General features: G+C 36.7%; 3 protein-coding genes across 4 annotated transcripts; all 3 read right to left on the reverse strand.

Annotated features, from left to right (window-relative positions):
• Nucleotides 1–1,023: 1,023 nt before the first annotated feature.
• On the reverse strand, nt 1,024–2,605 carry Amyrel (Amylase related). Its single transcript, XM_068289677.1, has 2 exons — nt 1,954–2,605; nt 1,024–1,893 (listed from the first exon to the last, which is right to left on the reverse strand). Exons 1-2 carry the CDS (start codon nt 2,602–2,604, stop codon nt 1,066–1,068), a joined length of 1,479 nt encoding a protein of 492 aa, XP_068145778.1. The 5' UTR covers nt 2,605; the 3' UTR covers nt 1,024–1,065.
• A 270-nt stretch (nt 2,606–2,875) lies between these two features.
• On the reverse strand, nt 2,876–4,639 carry Nach (nach). Its single transcript, XM_068291531.1, is given in 6 exon segments — nt 2,876–3,072; nt 3,136–3,239; nt 3,294–3,420; nt 3,486–3,909; nt 3,911–3,935; nt 3,987–4,639. Coding segments are annotated over 6 exon segments (1,530 nt in total).
• Nucleotides 4,640–4,776: 137 nt separating this feature from the next.
• Nucleotides 4,777–18,565, reverse strand: Picot (putative inorganic phosphate cotransporter protein picot). 2 transcript variants are annotated; one of them, XM_068289755.1, is made up of 5 exons: nt 18,408–18,565; nt 13,426–14,273; nt 6,642–6,814; nt 6,009–6,572; nt 4,777–5,939 (listed from the first exon to the last, which is right to left on the reverse strand). In XM_068289755.1, the coding sequence occupies exons 2-5, from the start codon at nt 13,487–13,489 to the stop codon at nt 5,217–5,219; spliced, it is 1,524 nt and encodes a 507-aa protein (XP_068145856.1). In that variant the 5' UTR covers nt 13,490–14,273; nt 18,408–18,565; the 3' UTR covers nt 4,777–5,216. The 2 variants fall into 2 exon arrangements, with proteins under 2 accessions (XP_068145856.1, XP_068145855.1); XM_068289754.1 differs by lacking the exons at nt 13,426–14,273; nt 18,408–18,565 and adding an exon at nt 8,084–8,241.
• Between the last annotated feature and the right edge of the window lie 86 nt (nt 18,566–18,651).

An 18,651-nucleotide genomic window follows, 5' to 3' on the forward strand; every position in this document is an offset into this window, starting at 1 on the left:
AATCAGTATTTTTGTTTAAATTTTAAGCAATCTAAATTGAGTGCCAGCTCATTGTTATCAAAATACTTATAATGTAATATTGACTATGGCTTTTTAGCAAATGAAAAGAAAAATATTAATTGCAAAATGATATCAACAATTTACAGGTAACTACTCAAATTAAGCATTTATTCAAAACAAAACCAAACCAAGAGAAATCAAAACTAAATATTGTATTTTACGAGACACAGGACAAGCGAGAACGTTACCGATACCGATACCACAAGACAATGACACCACTTGACTATCTCTCTCTCTAATCTCTATTTACCTCTTTTTTACACAAACACACACACACACATAATATCTTTAATCAAATACATCATATTTACTTAGTAGGTATGTGAGTATGACTAACATGAATGCAAGTAGAAATGTTGCCATTTTGATTTGTAGTTGCTTGTTTTGAAAATAAACAAAAACAAAAATAAATACTAATAGCAAATTAAAAAAAAAAAATACATGAAACGCTTAAAAATTACAATTCGTAGTGCTGATTCGACGATGATTTTGATTTGCCTGTGAATGCTTGAACTCAAGTTATGGAGATCATAAAGTTCAGTCTAATTCAAAAGCCAGAACACACAACTACAATTTGATTATGCAACTTTTTTCTATTTGCAGAGTTGTTTTACAGTCATCGTTATCGAGATCCACATACATACAGATTTCAATGATCGCACGATCGAGGAGCGGAGATGTCAAATGTCGATGTCGTTTCTTGCATTGCATTTGTTAAACTAACAATAAGACCTATACAAGTTTGAAAGCGAAACTATATTTCTATTTTACATACATACATACATACATACCTTAACTGTCTCATGTACGTGTCGTTATTGTTGCCGTTATCGTTATCGATCTATAGATCCATTCATATAAAGATGTGTAATCAAAGGGTTAATCCCAATTATACTTTATGTGCGTTCGTTTTCATTGTAATTTTGAGAAATAAACAAAAGAAAAAGGAAAAAAAAACAGAAATAACGTCCTTGTCCTTTTTAATATTATAAAGAGTTTAATTTTTTATAATTTTGCGTCGGTATGTATGGCCAAAACACCATCAAAGTCCTCAGTGCCAATATGGATATAACCATAGCCATTGCCATCGACCGACACGGATTTACCAGTGCAGACACCGTCCACCAAGCTGCCAGAGATGACATCACAGTATTCACCAGCAGGTAAACAAGTCTGAAGTGTCTCAGACAGATTGTACAAATTGTTATTGATGGCAATAAAACCCTTCGAGCCGCGGCAAAAGGCGATTTGGTTATCTCCATTGTCCCACCAGTTGGTCAACTCTGTATCCCTTACGGCGTTTTTGAATCCTACCATGTTGTAGATCTGTCGCCAGCGATGCTCACAGATCCATCCATTGGAACAACCGCCATCGGCATCGAATTCAGGGGAAATCAGTTGCTCCTGAGCATCTTGAGGTGGTGCCTGATCGCGATCATCGAAGCCGAATGAACTCATGACACGACTAATGCCATATGGATAGGCCAAATGGAAAGCAGTGGCCATTTTATATTGCTTTGGTGATTTGTAGTTGAGAACATCTCCACTATCACGCTGATTGTCATGGTTATCCACAAAGGTAAGTGCCTGACCGGAAGATAAAAAGCCCCAATCGGTGCCCCAACTCTGCAGCCATTTAAGGGCATTGTTACCACGGAATGCCTTGCCAATTTCCTCCGAAAAACGGAACTCGGTGACTGCGCCCAATTCATTGTATTCCTCGCGAGTCACAGTCTCGTGGCCATGATCGATAACCTCTTGGTATATAAAGGGACGGGCATTGTTGGGAAAACCATGATTAATGTTCAAATCACGCACGCTACTGTAAATGAACTGAATGGCAAACGAAAGTTATGAGTCATTGAAAAAGAAAGAGTGTGGTGTCTTACTCACCAAAAGATCCTCGGCTGCCATATGTTTGGCAGCATCCACACGAAAACCAGCCACACCAAGCTCTATCAGATGATCCAAGAACTCAATTAACTTTGTCCTCACCCAATCACGATTCTGATTCAGATCCTTTAGACCAACCAATTCGCATTGCTGCACTTGGAATCGATCATTCCAATCGGTTATCTCGCACGTCTCATGGAAATCTTCGGCTGTGTATGGGACACTGGGGAAACTCTTCTTTGCCGGCTCAGCCACTGAACCACCTGTACCCGTGGCCAATCCATCAAAGTCAGCAGACATGTGATTGAGTAGGACATCTACATAGATGCGTACGCCCACGTCATTGCAACGCTTAACCATGGAAGCGAATTCCAATTCATTTCCAGAGCGGGTTACTAGTTTATAAGAGATCGGTTGATAGCGTTCCCACCAAGGACGTCCCTCGGATATGATATTCTCATTGGCTGGACTCACTTGAACACCGGCGTAGCCACGTGGACCCAAGAAACGTTCACATTCGTCGGCAATATCCGTCCATTTCCATTCAAAGAGATGGACAATGGTATTCCGATTACCCCACCAATGGGGATTATGCTGGGCCAGCGTTAAAGCCAACCCGGAACAGAGTAAAACTAACAATGGCAATCTCATGGCCAACGTACAAGCTTCTAAGAAAATGGCCACTTTTGCTGACTCTTTTATAGGAATTCGCTGTATCTTATCAGCTATCTGCTGGGAGCTTTGCTTGGGTCCAATTTATGGATGGCACATGAGCGCGATTAGAAGCGAATTTATGATGAAGATGGTCTGACCTATGGCAATATGCGATAGCAAAGCAAATGAACAAAAACCCAAATAGAAAACGTATTGAACTTGATCATTTTATTGCTCTTATTTATGACAATATTTTTATTTTGTGTTTTCATTCTGATTGTGTCTTGTGTATTGTAAAAATTGACATCTGCGTCTCGAACTTTGACCTCTTTTGCAAATATTTACGCCGTGCTTGACACTCTTGCATGTAGTTCTTACGCAAAATGATTGAAAAGTAGTAAATTATCTCGACGACACTAAGCATACTCATTCCCACAAACAGGCTAAAAGCACTTCCCAAGTTTGCTAACAAACAGATAAAAAAACATTAACAAAATAGATTTGAGAATCGATTAACCTGAAACTTACAGACCAAAGTGACCATATTAGAGAGCAAATCATGACGTACTCTTCGATAAACTTGCGAATTAATAAATATATGTACGATCCCATCGTTTTTTGCTATATCGGAACTGAAGACATGAAGAGAAATTACTAGAGAAATCTGCTAGTCATTTTTTACTTACTAAAATGGATCCATAACCGGCATATTTAGCTGTAGAGGAAAATTAGATATCTGGACATCATAATCAAAGTATTCGCAGGTCAAAGGACATGGACACTGAGTGCTGCGTCTACGTGTTATTATATTGGCTAGAAAAGGAAATATTTCAACTACAGTTACTTGTCTTAAACTCAGACTCTGTCTCAGCACCCACCAAAATTGTCCACCAAACAAGGTATGTCACGAAAAGAACATATTCTCTCGTGCGTGCGATTGAAATCAAAGAAATAAGTATAACAACCGCAAAACTTGACCATATTCGTAACTCTACAATTGAGCTCACAATTTGGATACACATAGTCCGAGAAGTAACGCAAAGGAAACTCTTGACGAAAAACACAGTTTCGTTCCTTGATTGTTAATGCTTTAACAGCATTGGAACAGAACGTTTCCTGCGGTCTTAATGTGGCAAAAACTTCTGTATTAAAGGAAATGAATTTAGAAACCGAATGAGCACTAGGAAAGGCATCGGTTTCTTGTATTAGCAGCTTTACACCGTACGAATACGATTGCACAGGATCGTATTTGGCATCCTTATAGCGAACTATAACAGAGAGTCCATAGTCCAAGCCCCCCAGCAGCTCGTTGACCTGTGAAATTGAGACTGCAAAAGAGAAGTTTAATATCAAAATATCCGATCATTTAAAGTGTTTACCCCTTTTGTCGCAAATTGAAAGAACAACAGTGCCCAAAAAAAGTCTTGGATAGCTGAAAGAGTTGCGAACAATTGACAATTTGGCCACGATAACGACAACGATGTAAAATCTCATCACAGTCCCAACGTAAATGTTGCACAAATTCTTGCAATGTCAAATTGTTAATGGCCAAAAGTGTTTCCATGTGCTCAATATCCTGATCGGCATAGCGTTCATCGTCGACCATAAAGCCATAGAATATATGCAAATGTCTTTGTATATCCAATAGTTTAGTTCCCTGTGGTAGATGTAGGGTCTGTAGAAATGCTTGAGATTTTTCCATATTAAATAAAACATCCGGGCAAATAGTTATAGGTGGAAAATATAAATAATTCACTGGTGTATGGTCACTTTCCACATTCATGCGTGTAGGATTACTACGATAGTCGGCATAGAAAGTCTGAGCCATAACAATGGCACATATGAACATCACCAGCGAGATGAGAAGCCAAATGAAGTGAACTATACGATTCGTGTCCTCTTCACGTGTATACTTTAGGCCATGAATGCTGCTAGTAGCGCAAAAATCATGCCAAGTGCGTCGCAAAGAGCCACGAAATGATGACACCTTGAAATCAATTTGCTCCTGTTCTAGTTCCTCATCGTGAGCCATCGTGGAACTAACTATGAAAAAAAAATCCATTGGGAAAACCTTAATACTTATACCCATAGCTCATTTATCACAATCAATGACAAGCTGTAATTATTATCAAATTAAGTTATAAATTTTTATCAGTACACAAATTGTCGTTTGTTAATTTGCCCTTTAGGCAAATATATAAATTTTTTATTAGCAAATCTTGACTTGTTTCTGTGTCAAGTTCATTTTCATTTCTTAAATTTACTCAATTATAAATTTTATAATTTAATAAACTCTTCTGCTATCACAATAAGATACAACTACAAACTACACAAAATGTTTCAGTGGTTGGGAATCGAAAAACTAAATCATGCGTGACTTGAGTTTTACAATTTGTGCTCAGTAGTTTGATAATGGGAAAGGGCGGGGGGAAGGAGCCTATTGTCTTTTGATTGATTGACAGGTAGGATAACAAAACTAACATGTATGTATGTATGTAGTTAGGTAGGTAGCTAGGTCAATGCTCACTAATAACAACTTTGCAACTTAACTAGTTAACTATAACAAAGGACTAATCTAAAAGGCTACTTGGTAAATGGGTCGTGGGGGTCTATTGCTGGGCAGTTATGGCCCTAGTGGGCTGATTACTATTGGCATCAGCAGCTGCCAGTGCCGGTTTCTGTTCATCATTCTCAGGTTGGTCCCAGAATTGACGTTCACCCGAGCCAAAGATGTTGTAGAAGGTGCCGCAAATGATGTACACAAAGGCGGCAATGAAGAATACAATTTGCCATTGGCCCATTGTTGGATTGTTGTTGATCAAATTGCCAGCAGCAATGGGAGCCAGGAGACCAGCCAAATTGGCCAAACAATTGGTAATGGCCATCAGGAAGCCAGCAAAACGTGGCGTCAGATCCAAGTGATTGATCTTGAAGCCCGAGTAGATGCCACCGTTGAGACCCACACCAATTGTGAGAATGGCCAGAGTTAGGGCACGATCACAGCCCGTGTAGGAAGCAGCAATAAGAGCCAGACCAGGTCCATATTGACCAATGCTGTTGATCAGTTTCCTGGTAGCGGTCAAAGAGAAACGCTTGGAGCTAATCATCCAATCGGCAATGACCGAAATGAACATGGAGAACAGCCACATGGCTAGGTAGGGCAAAGAGCTCAGCAGACCATTGGACTTCAAGGAGAAACGAAGCACCTGTTTCATGTACGTGGGCAGCTCAGTCATTAGAGTCTCGTAGCCGTAGTTGTGGCCCATATGTGCGAGGAGGATGGCATAGAATGGCAATGATTTTGCAATGGCCTTGAATGGAATTGGTGGACTCTGCAGAAAAGAAAACCAACTTATTAATAAGAAGAAAGAGAAAAGCACGGAAAATGTATGTCAGCTTACCTTGATCACATCAGCTCCCCATAGAGCATCGTTAATGTAACGTTTCTCACGCTCATCAATGGTGGGATGACTGGAGGGATCCTCGTGAACGAAAAACAGGAATGCAATAGACCACACAGTGCCAACCACGCCAAACACATAGAAAATCGAAGGCCAGCCACCATCAAAACCATATTCAGCCAATAGACCAGACAGAGGCATAGAGATAATTGTTCCAAACTGTGCTCCCGCATAAACAGCGGCACCCATACGCGAACGTTCATTGGGTGGAATCCATTTGGCCAACATAGCGTGAGTACATGGCACAATTGGTCCCTCGCCCAGACCCTGAATGAAACGGACAGCACACAGTCCCCAGACGCCGCCCTCACGAGCTGCCACTGGGACCAAGAAGGCAAACACCGAATTGATCAACATGCCATAGCCAAGGAAACGCATTGCTCCAAATTTCTTGGCCAATATGCCAAATGGAATCTGCGTGATAACATAACCATAGAAGAAGGATGAGAGTATATAACCCTGAAGACTTGAACTCCATTTGAACTCTCCATCCTGGCCATTGTCCTGGAGGGGAAAAAAAGATTCAAAAGTTAGTAACCATTTTACTCATAACTTTAGTTTGTTTTTACTTACTACTGGTATATCACGATCTCCGCATTCGTCATCAAAAACTTCGTTGCCTTCATTAACCGCCGTGTGATTGACCATTGCAACAATAGCCACCGACATATTGGTACGCATAACATAAGCATTTGCCATGCCCAGGAAGAGCATGAAAGTTACAAAATAACGAGTAGCAAAACATCCTGAAAAAATTAAGAGTTGATTGAGCAATGAGCAAATTGACTTAACAACATGAATCATAAACTAGAAATATATAGGTATATATTTATCCCGCCCAATTAAATTCAATGAAAGCGGAAAACATGTCAAAGCATTTTTGCCAATGCATGCCAAAAATAAAACCAAAAAGAAATTATCCCACTAGAACGAGCTCATCGCTAAGATAAGATCCCATCAGCATCATCACAACCACAATCATCATTATCATCATCAACAGCACCAAGAAATTGTCTTGAGTGTGAGGTTTGTTTAGTCCAAGGTTCATTGTTCGTTGCAGATAAGATTTAGATTTACTTATTATGACTCAAAATAAGAATATTACGCATTGAGGGCGAGACCCAAGAACCTCTATAGAGAGAGCCTACCCTACCCCTAAACCAAACCATAATTGGTTGCCTCATCCGCATTCTAGGTGATTGTTGCGCAATTTGCCTTTCCTAGTGATTATTAGAAATTGTTATTATTACTATTATTGTTATTGTTTCTGCAATGAAAGGGAATTGCCGTCTATATTTGTTTTGTCATTTGTCATTTGTGTAAATGTGTATGGTATAGAGAAGGTCTCTGCGAACACGTGAGGTTTTGCACACTTTTTCCCCAAGTACAGTACGAAATAAAACGCAGTATACTTTGACTTGGCCCTAATGGAATTCGCGGCCAACAAGGTGTAAGAGAAAGGGAGAGCGCGGACCAAACTGCCATGTCATGTCCGAAATTGATGGTGCAAAAATTTTTGCCTACTATACACTTATGATATCAACAAAAACAAAAGCGAATTGCTGAATCTAAAGAAATTAAAATTTTCACTTATTGTAGATTCTAAAGCATTGGAATTTTTGTTTTTCTGGTCACACAGCGTTAAATCGTGCGATTAGTGAACGTTCCCCCCGCCCACTCCGACACCTTGGTCTGATGTGGGCTGGTCTCGTTTTGCACAATCGACCGACCGAACGATGTCAGCTATTTTTTTTTTTATCATACCAAGCACGTGTATATCGCGCTCTACACAGGGTGACTCCAACATCAGCAGAAAATCGAAATCTATTTTTAAAAAGAATTAAAACGAGCGACCAACTATAAACATTACGTATACGCAATGTGTTCTCGTGCGAGTTATACACTCTCGTGCTGACGTTTTTGCCGGCAAGCGAAAGTTTGAGATTTAATTAATACAATTACGTAGCAATAGATAATAAAAAACAGCAATTTAATTTTATTTCCACTAATCTTACTTTTTGGGGTGTCCTGCTCGTCGAGAGATTCGTGTAGATTTCTCTGATCCCAAACCAGAATATGACCATCACGATGATGGCGATGATTTAGTTTACTGCGACGAAAAGGCATTTTTGAAATGTTCTCCAACAAAACTATATTAAACTAGACTAAAAATTCGAATTAAATTCGCGTTGTTGTTGCTTTTTTTTAACGATTTTTTGTTTAATCAAAACTTTTTTCGCACACGTTTAAACCATTTCATTTTCTATCTGTAACATGGGCCAAGCCGAAACATTTCTTGCCGGATTTCAAGTAAACGAACCAAAAAGTGAACTAATTGTAAAATTATTATTTGCCGTTGCGTTTACAGTTCAGTCTGTGTGTGCGATTGGTACAACGTTGGATATACAACTGAGTACTGAGTACTAATGGAAGACTGCTCTTGTTCTCGCTCAGCTGTTGCTTTTTCTACTGAGCGCCAACTGTTGCGTTCCCTTGGGTTTTAAAGACCACCAAGAAGGGACTGTGGCGAGGGGGTAGGAGAACACTCTGCGGAGAGGCTTTTGCGCCGGCGTTGCTCTCACGCGATTACATCAACCAGAAATTGTGTCTTTTCGGTCACAAGAGATTTTGATTAATTAAATTCAACTATTGCCACTAAAGTTCTTGATATATGTATGTATTTCTAGAATGCATCATCGACTGATACATTCTATAGATTGATGTCAATTAATTAACTGAACTTTTCAGTCACTTTAGCCTAATAAATCGTTTCATCTGTAGATATATAATAAACATATGTCTATAAATAGAAAACAGACGTAAGCAACAACCATACACACACAACACGGTCACATCTCGTGACTGAAAAAATGAAACACGCGCCTTGCCTAAAATATGCAAAAGCTAAGTGATTAGGAAATGAAATTGGTTGAAAGGGTATTCCAGACATCATTGAAATAAACCCCCATTAGTGGAACCCACAAAGCCTTTGCAAAAAGGTTTGCCATATGCCCGATGAACTCATAGAAATGCTAGCAGAGAGCAGGGCAAATGCCCTCACAAGAGTGCTAAATGGAGGCGCCACCAAGGTGCATGCAATTACTAATTAAGTCCAAAAACGCAAAATTATATCATACATAAATGTGTACGTACAACTCCACTCGGGCAATTTGCTTTGACAAGTTGATGTTAATTTTTGACAAAAAGAATAAAAAAACCAAATCAACCTAAGCCACAAAAATCCAAATGGACTATAGAAATAGCTACAGTCACGCTTTGAAACACACATATCCATGGCCACGAGTGTGTGTTTTGTGGGTGTGTATGTTTGTATATATCTGGCGATATGGAAGCTTACTCGAAAGTCGTCGTCGTTGTCGTCGTCGCAAGAGTCAAACACGTGTTTCTCGCCTGTTTCTCTTTCCAAGTTCAATACCCATATTCAATCTAGACGACTTTTATATGAGCTGCTTTTTTTTTCGCTTGAGCTCACCCGAGAATATTCTTCATATGGAAGATGTGTAGGGCATTCGAGCTGGCCACTCAATTCGGACTTTGAACATGATTCATATTCATGGGGTTTCATATGAATTTGTTATGGCTATTCTTGCCCATTGGGGCATAGAGAAATTTTATCGAATTGCTAAGTCGTTCTCGTGACAACGTACAGCAACAACAAAAAACAAACCGCCATCAAGACCGGCATTGTTTCCAATCCTATACTATCTATACCTAAAAGTACATAAATACATATATGTACATGTTTTGATTTAATGACACCACCCAACGAAACATATGGGTAAATTTATTTAGAAAGTCTAGAAAAAACCCTGATATTCTGGATTCGTTTTCTAGATTTACTTGACTTAACTAGTTATATAATTAATCTAAGTAATTTCTTAAGAAAAGCAAGTACTTTATTATCAGACCAGAGTTTTTGGGTTTGTTTCCTAAACAATTTTATTCGGAATGTGGTTTGTTTTGACCTTATCAGAAAAATAAACTTATAAATGTATATAGTTAAAAAAAAAAACTTTAAAATTCTTTAAATATTTGGAACATAATGTCCAAAGAAATTTTTCTAATAAAAATTCCTAATTTACTAGGGTATAGAAAATGCAGCATATTTGTCACACCGAATATTTTTGGCAAGACCAGTGAATGGAATTTTTTGCTTATTCAGTACGGTTGCGGTTGAAACAATTAAGTGATTTTTGACAATGGCTGCCAAGCAACTAGATGACAGGTTCTCCCTATTATAGTTTAAGTTTTTGTTCTATTTCCGTTCGGTAATTGTAGATAGATCACGATTGTGTTAATGCATGATTGCGTTTTTAGAAAAGTCGCATATTTAAATTTCAAAATGGTATTTGTTGCTCATTAGAGAGCAAAGAGCTTTAGAACTTTCAATGGAAAGCTTCGCGGCTCTATGTGTGGTTGTATTGACTAAGCTTGTCTAGCCTGCTTTTAGGCGTCGGTCGTATTTAAAGAAAGTACGTAAAGTAAGACGTAAGACTTACTTAAGTAACGTATATTTTAAATATTGAGTTTATTATTTATTCTCGAGGGTATTCCGAGTCTATGGAAGATTTGTATGTTATACATATATGGCGATTTATCTCTTATTTACTTCAGTTTTAATCATTTTGTTTTTTTATGGCTCAACAATACTTGTCGTCTCACATACTTAAAATGTGTCCCAGGTTCCCGGAATCGGCTCGCACAATACAGGTGTAAAGAAGTTTCACAAATATTGGCAAATACTTAAAGACAGAAGAAGCTTTATGTGTTTGTTTTACAAGGTTAAAATAGGTCTCTGGCTGATCTCTCTATATGTATGTATGTATGATTCTCTTTGTGATGGCTCTTCAATAACAACATTTAATGATAATATTAATAGGGTTCAAACTAATTGTAAACTACTACTACTACTGCAAATTGCTGATCTCATGTCATGTTGTAGAAAGTGTTTTGAGGTCCATCTAAAATTAGATTTGTCACTCGCTTGTTGTTAAACATCTAGTAAACTATTGAGGGGAACTAAGTGTTTCAGGAATTTGCAATTTATATGAATAACATGCGCTTTTAAGATGAGATGAGTAATTTACAACAAAATGCTTAAATAATAAATTATAGCAAAAGTCACGAATAAGATAACAAATTTAATAGTCTGTTTTGTTTTTTCTATTGCCCTCGTTCTAAATAATATATATTCCGCTAACATGAAAGCTGCCAAATAAAAGCAATTTTCTAATTGAACTGGATGTGGGAATGACACTCAACTCTCAGAGATCGCATTAGAAAGAGCTCAACTTAAGCGCATTATTCATTTGATAGTTGACGTTCATACAAATAGAAACTGCATAGCAGAAGTATCAATTGAGAGGGCGTTGGCGTTATATAGAAAAATCCCCCAAACCACAAATTGTATATCTAGTGAATATAAACATATATGTACTGTTATAGTTGTGGTACACCTTACATGTTGTTTCTGAAGCAATGGAGCTTATTTTTACCTGCAGAGGTTCATCTTAAGTTAAAGTTAATTTAATTTTCGAAAGATATGAAATACGAAATATATTTAGGCAACTAAAAACTGAATAGAAGGGAAAGAGATTTGCCAAATGTGAGAACATTAAGCAATTTAAAAGGGATAAGTCTAATATTTACTGGTTTAAAATTTTTTAAGTTTTACTTGATGCAGGATATTATCGAGTCGTTGCTCTAACTAAAAGTATTAAATTATAAACATTTTATAGATGACATTTTTCCTCTAGTGAAAGCTGTCTGGGCTTTAGAAAAATGAATGAGACTTTGCGATGTTATTCAACGAGGGAATATCATCAATTATTGCATTTAGAGCCAAATTAATATATAATAAAGTCTCTGCAATTATTTAAGAAAATATTTAAATGTCAATATCAGGGCCAAACATTTTTGAGAATCTTTGGCAAGTTGCCAAGTGCTGACACACTCTCTCTGAATACTTTTCTCTTTTAATTCTCTGCCTCTGTGCCAAATGAAAGTAAAAAGAAGTTCTCTCGCTGGAATTTCAAGGCTTTTGATGCACTTGATTGCACATTTTTCCATCTGATATGCGTCTTTGACCTTAACTGTGAAACCGATAACCAACCAAGTTTATGAATTGTATTAAAAACCGGTTATTGTCTAGAGTTCACGTACAATTGAAACACTGATACGTAATTTGGCAACGATATGGTTGTTTCGGTTATTGCCGGTAACCGGTTTTACACTTGTTGCCCCCAAAAAGGCCATTGAGGAACTTCGACGACTGAAAACAACACAAAAACTATGTCAATTGACGGACATCTTGGCGATGTAGGAAAAATATATAAAAAAAAACATAAACAAACTACTTATTTGCTTGGAGAGTTTCCATAAATGGATACATAATAGGCAAATTAGATGACAGACAGGCGGACAGACAAACAGCTGGCATTGTGTCAATAAACTATGGTTATAGGCTGGATAATGTGATCATCATCAGGTTAATTGCGAATTTGGATCACGCGTCGGCGGCAGAGGCAGCGGCGATGAAACTGTTTTTCTTATTATTAATTTATTTTAATCTTTATATGCATACTTTTTTTGGGGAGACTTTGGCATAATAAATAACTTCCGTTTTCACAATGACCTCCGGCTCTTTGGTGAATTCTCTCAATCAAATTGAAGTGGCCTCTTTTCTCAGACTTTGTATTAAATTGAATCAACATTAAGAGCAATAGAAGGGAAACTTTTACTCAAGACTCTTGCAAAATCGTGAGAAAGATTAACATTGAAATCTGCCACGTAGAACCTGCATATCAGTGGGCTTTGAAGCTAAGGCAATTATTTTCTCAAAATGTTATTTCACAACCGATACAAGCAAATTATATGCCAACATTATGAATTGTCATGTGAAACAAATAGAGCAATTATACATCAGTCACCATGAAATCATGCCTTAATTATATATAGTTGAGTTTTGCATTTAAGTCGATTGCATAGTATTTGAGGGAAGAAATGAAATCTTAAATAAGATAATCACATTTATTTTAATAATTGCGAATGATGCCTAGTATGCAGTGGTATTTCCTGAAACAGGATTTCTGTTATGAAAAGGAATTGCGAAGACAAGAGAACTGGACAGACAAAAGAGAAATATGGGTATTCCTATCACAAACTTCTAAGCTGAAAAGAAAGTTTTATATAATAAAATTTGAAAATTAGGTCTAACTTTGGCTCTTCCCTAATGTGTTTTTTTAATTCTTTACCGATTCCTTTTTTAATTACTTAAATAACTTCTTCACCCAAAAAACTTACACTAAGTTTTAATTGTAGTTTTCAAAAAACTCACCTAAATGTGGCTTTTCGAGATCCTTCTCGGTGCTAGCGCAAATTGCCTCCTTTGATGCAGACATTTTGTGTGATTTATTTGTGTTTTGGTTTTGTGTGTGTGAGTGTTTTTTTTTTTTAAATTTACTTTCTACGTTTAAATTGAACAGTTGATTCAGTTTCACGCATATATATCACAATGCCGAATGGACTTGCGTAAGTCTGAAGTCAAGACGAGGAATGAATATATGTAGATATGTAGACAGGTAAGTATGTAGGTGGTTGGAGAAGTGAACGAAGTAGACGCGGCACAACAATTGGCTAACTGTTTTGGTGTTTTATTTTCTTTGTTATTGTTTTTGTATCAAAATGTCTTGGGTAAGCACGTCTTTTGAGGGCCTCCAGACATATTTAGTTGTCACTTGTGGGTTGGAAACGATTTGACTCGTCGACTGTTTGGTGGTGCTGGGTGGTGCTATATTTTTTTGCGGCTTGGTGCTTGGTGCTGCTGCTCGCTGCTGCCAGTTGGGCAGCTGGGAATGTTCTGATTGATAGACGTTGCGGCGCGGGCCTTTAAATAGCCAACCTGAGATCTCTATCTGTGTCTCGAAAAACAGTCAGGCAGACAAATCGACAAGGGAGACAGGGCGACAGACTGTGTGTGTGTGCTCCGTTTTTGTCTATTTACACTATTTATATATTATTATTGTTTGGCTTATACGAATATTTGTTGATTCGCGCTCTCGAGAGATCTGCGAGCCTTTGCGCATGCGTTTCCACTTCCCGCTCTGGGTAGATGTGTTATTTTGGCACGTTCAGAGCCTTTCCGGCGATCAGTGTCGTCGGCTGATCAAGTTGTGTGTGTTAAATCTGTAAGCAAAATAAATTAGTCTGATAAATTTAGCAAGTTGTCGCCGTCGGCGGCGGTCAATTGATTGAACAAATATCACCAAATGCAAATTATAGCAATTGCTTTATATTTTGCGTCAGCTCACGAGCTTATCTCCCCACACGCACGTTTTCCAAGTTAACAAAGTTTATTTTTTTCGCCAACAAATATTGGCAAATGATTTGACAAAATTTTGATCTTCTTTGATATCTCTATCATCGATTTCTCAAGTACAGTTGATCGTTTAGTCTTTAAGTTTCCCTTTGCCACGTCTGGTATTAACCTTGGACTTGGTTGGATAATATTTATCAAGTTATACATATGGACTTAAATATTTAATTGGCCCTATTTTTAGTCTTGTCTCGTAATCTGAATGTAAATGTATATTCATAATATTCACAGATTTTTATTTAAACAGTTGATCCAGCTTTCGAATCTTTCATTCTACGTTGTCAATGAGATGATGTAACTATTTGTTTATTGGGCCACAGAAACCTTTTTCTTCTCTGCGTCAGAGGAGGAAAGAACAGGTTTTTATTTTGCTAACTGCCCAATTTCTAGGTAAATCAATTATAATTCTATATATACGTAATCATCCAATCAAATATATGTATAAAAAACAAAATAAATAACAAACAAAAAATACAAAAACAGTTGAGCAGTTCGGTTTATTTGTGAAAGGAATTTCAATTGTCTTAATACCCTACATATCAACAAAGTAAGAAGAGTCACATAAACGTTGACTACATATAATATACAACCTAGAAAACGTCAAAATTTTCTTCATCCAAAATATACTTATTCCTTTTAACCACACGACCCCTGAGAGACCCTTTGTACAAACTATTTATCTGAATTGCAGGGTATTTTAGAGTCTAAGCTATTGTCTTATGCTGGGCTATAAGCAAAAATTCAATTTGGAAAGTTTCATAACTCAAAGTCAAACAAAATTCAAGACACTGGGGGGGAACAACACACAAAAACACAAAACCAGGTTCAGGTTCGCTTAAGTTTTCTTATTTGCTTAGGTGAACTCAAAAGCTATCTAACTCATTTCACGAGTGGGAGTTACATGCCATTTGTCTAAATTAAAATGATATTTTGGGCAAATACAATACATAAATGAGATTTTCATTGTCATGTCTGGCTAAACAATCTTTATCTGCCGGCTTAGAGCCAAAAATAAGAAATATCATTGATTTCATTTGCCGCAATTTGATAATTTCATTTAACAGAAAATATTCGTCAGCTTAAACAATTAGCAAATTTTTAGTTCTGTTTGGTAAACATTTAGTGAAAAATGCAAAATCAGTTAACCCAAGATAGAATGATGTGGCAGTAATTTTTTTTGGGAAGACTGCTAAATGATTGCTGGCTAGATCGCTCGACTGCTCGACTGCTCGATCTCACGTTTTCAGTGTGAAGTTGCGGTTAGTCGTGTGTGGTTAACCAGATTACCCAGGCCCACCAGCCGACTGGCACCTGACATATTAATTGCTGATTATATTACGATTGTTGCATCTTAAAACAGGCTTGACTTATTTTAAAAATAGAAAAAAAAGTACCGAATGATGAAAACAAATAAACAAAAGGGACTAAAGGGTTTTTTAATCGATTTCATACACTTGCTAAAAAGTACATTTAATTTACTAAGCGTTTAAAGGATGTTAATACTCTAAGATTTTTGTGTAAATGTAAGCTGAATTGAATCGACAAAATCCTCATAAACAAGGTTGAAATCAGAAGTGAACTAAATATGTGGGCAGCACTGTTTAACAAAATATACCTATTTAAAATGTCTTCCAAAATCGAAAACAACAAAAATTGATTGCAAGTCATAACGAAAAAGGTTGACAAGTTTATTTTATTCCCCAAAAATTGTTTATTATTTACTTTTGTCAACTATTACAACTATTATTTCAATGAATTCAACCAACAATCAGTTGGTATCTAATATAGATTTAATAGCGGCTGTAAAAAAAAAAAATTATCATATTGGAACTTCCCAATAAGGTTCTACAAAAAGTGTCCCCCCTTGCTAATTTTTTTCTACTTTATATTATACAAATTTGAAATTAGAATTGTTAATTGTTTCAACTAAGTTGAACTAGCCATACAATAAATTTTTAACACAATCATATAAATTATTTGTAGTTTGTAAGGAAGAATTAATTTCATTGCATAAACCAATATAATCTCTCATTTACTACTAATGCGCAAATAAATTTATAAACTTATTTTATTGTTCATTCTACAGGCATTAAAAGTGCATTTGGTATAATAATAAATTACAGAAAATTCTATTGAATTTATGAGGCAAAATGAAAACTTTCTTGAGTACCTCTAGTACTTACTTGTATTAAGTCAATGGGAAATTATTAAAGAAGAATTTATGAATTTAATCGCAAAACTCAAACACACTTCTTAGCTCTAATCGGATTGGTCAAGTGGCGGAAAGTTCGCTAGAGATAAGTTTTGGGCCACACACACAAAAATGAAACCAATTTGGCCATCTTAAATGGCTGAAGCACACACTAGGGAAAGGGTTTTGATATATTCTATCAGCAACTTAATCATCTAGATAGTTTTATAAATCACTCAACTTGAAGAATTATAAAGAAATTGTATAGTTTTTCCAGTTTTGTATAAACACTTTGTATTCGATTAAGGCGTTGCCATGAGCTGGCCTAAACCATAAATCAAATAATTTAGTCTTATCGTGATACCCTTGCAGAGTGTGTGGCCACTCACCCAGGAGATATACTCATAGATTAAAGCCTATTCTCTTCACCACATTCCAAATTCCATAAAAAAGAAAAAAAAAACGACCACGTGTGAAGATGAAAAACGTTTCTTGCCCGAAATGCGTGTCATAGCTGAGCTCTCCAATTATGGGGCCAATAATTAACTTTATGACATTATGGCCAAGTAATTGAGAAGCAGGCAGGCCGTTTTTGAAAAGTAAAACTTTTCCACACCTAGTTAATTACTTTTCAAAGGAGGCTATCAGCCACCCACCCACAACCTCTACATACATATATGTACATGTGTATAGAAAGCTTTAGTTATCTCTTGTATTCAAATTCATTGCCAATTTATTGTAATTTTATGCGATTTAGCTTATTGTCGTTGGTAGCTTTTCTTTTCATGATCATTGGAATGTTTTCCATTCAGAGTGTGGGTAGTTATTGCCACATTTTTTGTTTCGTTCATTCGTTGCTTTTGTTCAAGTTCAAGTTCAGATACAATGCACAGTCTCACACACGCACACACACACAGTCGTTTCGGGCGAGTGGCTCTCAATTTTTTTTTTTTTTTTTTGAGTGTTGATTATGTTCCCTCGATCAAATGGGAAAAAAATTCAACAAATATCACATACTTAAACCGAACATATGAACTCTTTGAAAAGGTACAGAACAAACAGAACTCTCTGGGGGAGTATTTACCTGGCGCTTATCATGCACTTGACTTCGACAAAGTTTAATGACAATCATTAAGCCATGAAAATTATTTGCATTGAGTAATTGCATTTTCTCATACATATCTTATTTTACTTAACGTTTTTTGGGCAATGAGAAATGAGTTGTTTTTTTTTAGAAACTCGTGTTTACGATCATTAAAATTTTGTGCAAATTTTAATTTACAACTGAAACTCACTCACCTCACCTTAAGTAAATCAACTTTTTAAAAATACGAATCAGCTGTTTTTATCTTATTTTTTTCTTTCATATTCCGATCACTGTCTTTTTTTGCTTTTTTATATTTTTTGAAACGTTTTTGTGTCATTTGTTTTGCGGTTAATTAGCTGATCTCAGCGAATGGTTAGACAAAAACAGAAACCGATGTGAGATCTGGTAACGCAACGTTGCAGAAATTTGCACAAAACTTATTTATTTGTAAAGTTTTTTTTTTTTGCTTAAATAATTAAAAAATTGAAGGCACTCACGTGTAAGTTGATTGTGGAAATGGTGGCTTAAAGGGTTTTTTTTTTTCGGTTAGTTCTCAATTTGAAAACTTGCATTTAATAAATTTTCACCACAATCAACAAACTCACACGCGGTTTTTTAATAAAACTTTCTTATTGCACTTGAAACACTTTTGAAATGTCTCCTCACCTAGCCGCTGAAGTTGGCACTAGACGTCGTCGTCTTCGATTGTGGCCGTCGTCGTCGTCGTCGTCGTCATCAAGTGTGGGGAACTGGAGCTGGAGCTGGAGCTGGGGAGCTGCCTGAGCGAACGCTTGCTCTGTAATGACTTACTACCTCAGCTAATTGAACGTTTTTATAATTCTGTTTCTGTTTTCCCTCACTCTCGTTTAAAACAACAGAGGCGACAGCAGAGGCAGAGGAAATACGAGCG

This window comes from Drosophila tropicalis, unplaced genomic scaffold (genome assembly GCF_018151085.1).
Source record: "Drosophila tropicalis isolate 14030-0801.00 unplaced genomic scaffold, ASM1815108v1 contig_593, whole genome shotgun sequence".
Lineage (NCBI taxonomy): Eukaryota > Metazoa > Arthropoda > Insecta > Diptera > Drosophilidae > Drosophila > Drosophila tropicalis.

Excerpts from the sequence above, each read along its gene's own strand:
- Picot (XM_068289754.1), bottom strand. The coding sequence starts at position 8,195 with ATGCCTTTTCGTCGCAGTAAACTAAATCATCGCCATCATCGTGATGGT. Across the intron at positions 6,815-8,083 it reads CGAGCAGGACACCCCAAAAA|GATGTTTTGCTACTCGTTAT; the intron begins GTAAGATTAGTG and ends TAATTTTTTCAG. Across the intron at positions 5,940-6,008 it reads GGGGAGCTGATGTGATCAAG|AGTCCACCAATTCCATTCAA; the intron begins GTAAGCTGACAT and ends TCTTTTCTGCAG.
- Amyrel (XM_068289677.1), bottom strand. The coding sequence starts at position 2,604 with ATGAGATTGCCATTGTTAGTTTTACTCTGTTCCGGGTTGGCTTTAACG. Across the intron at positions 1,894-1,953 it reads TGGCAGCCGAGGATCTTTTG|TTCATTTACAGTAGCGTGCG; the intron begins GTGAGTAAGACA and ends TTTGCCATTCAG.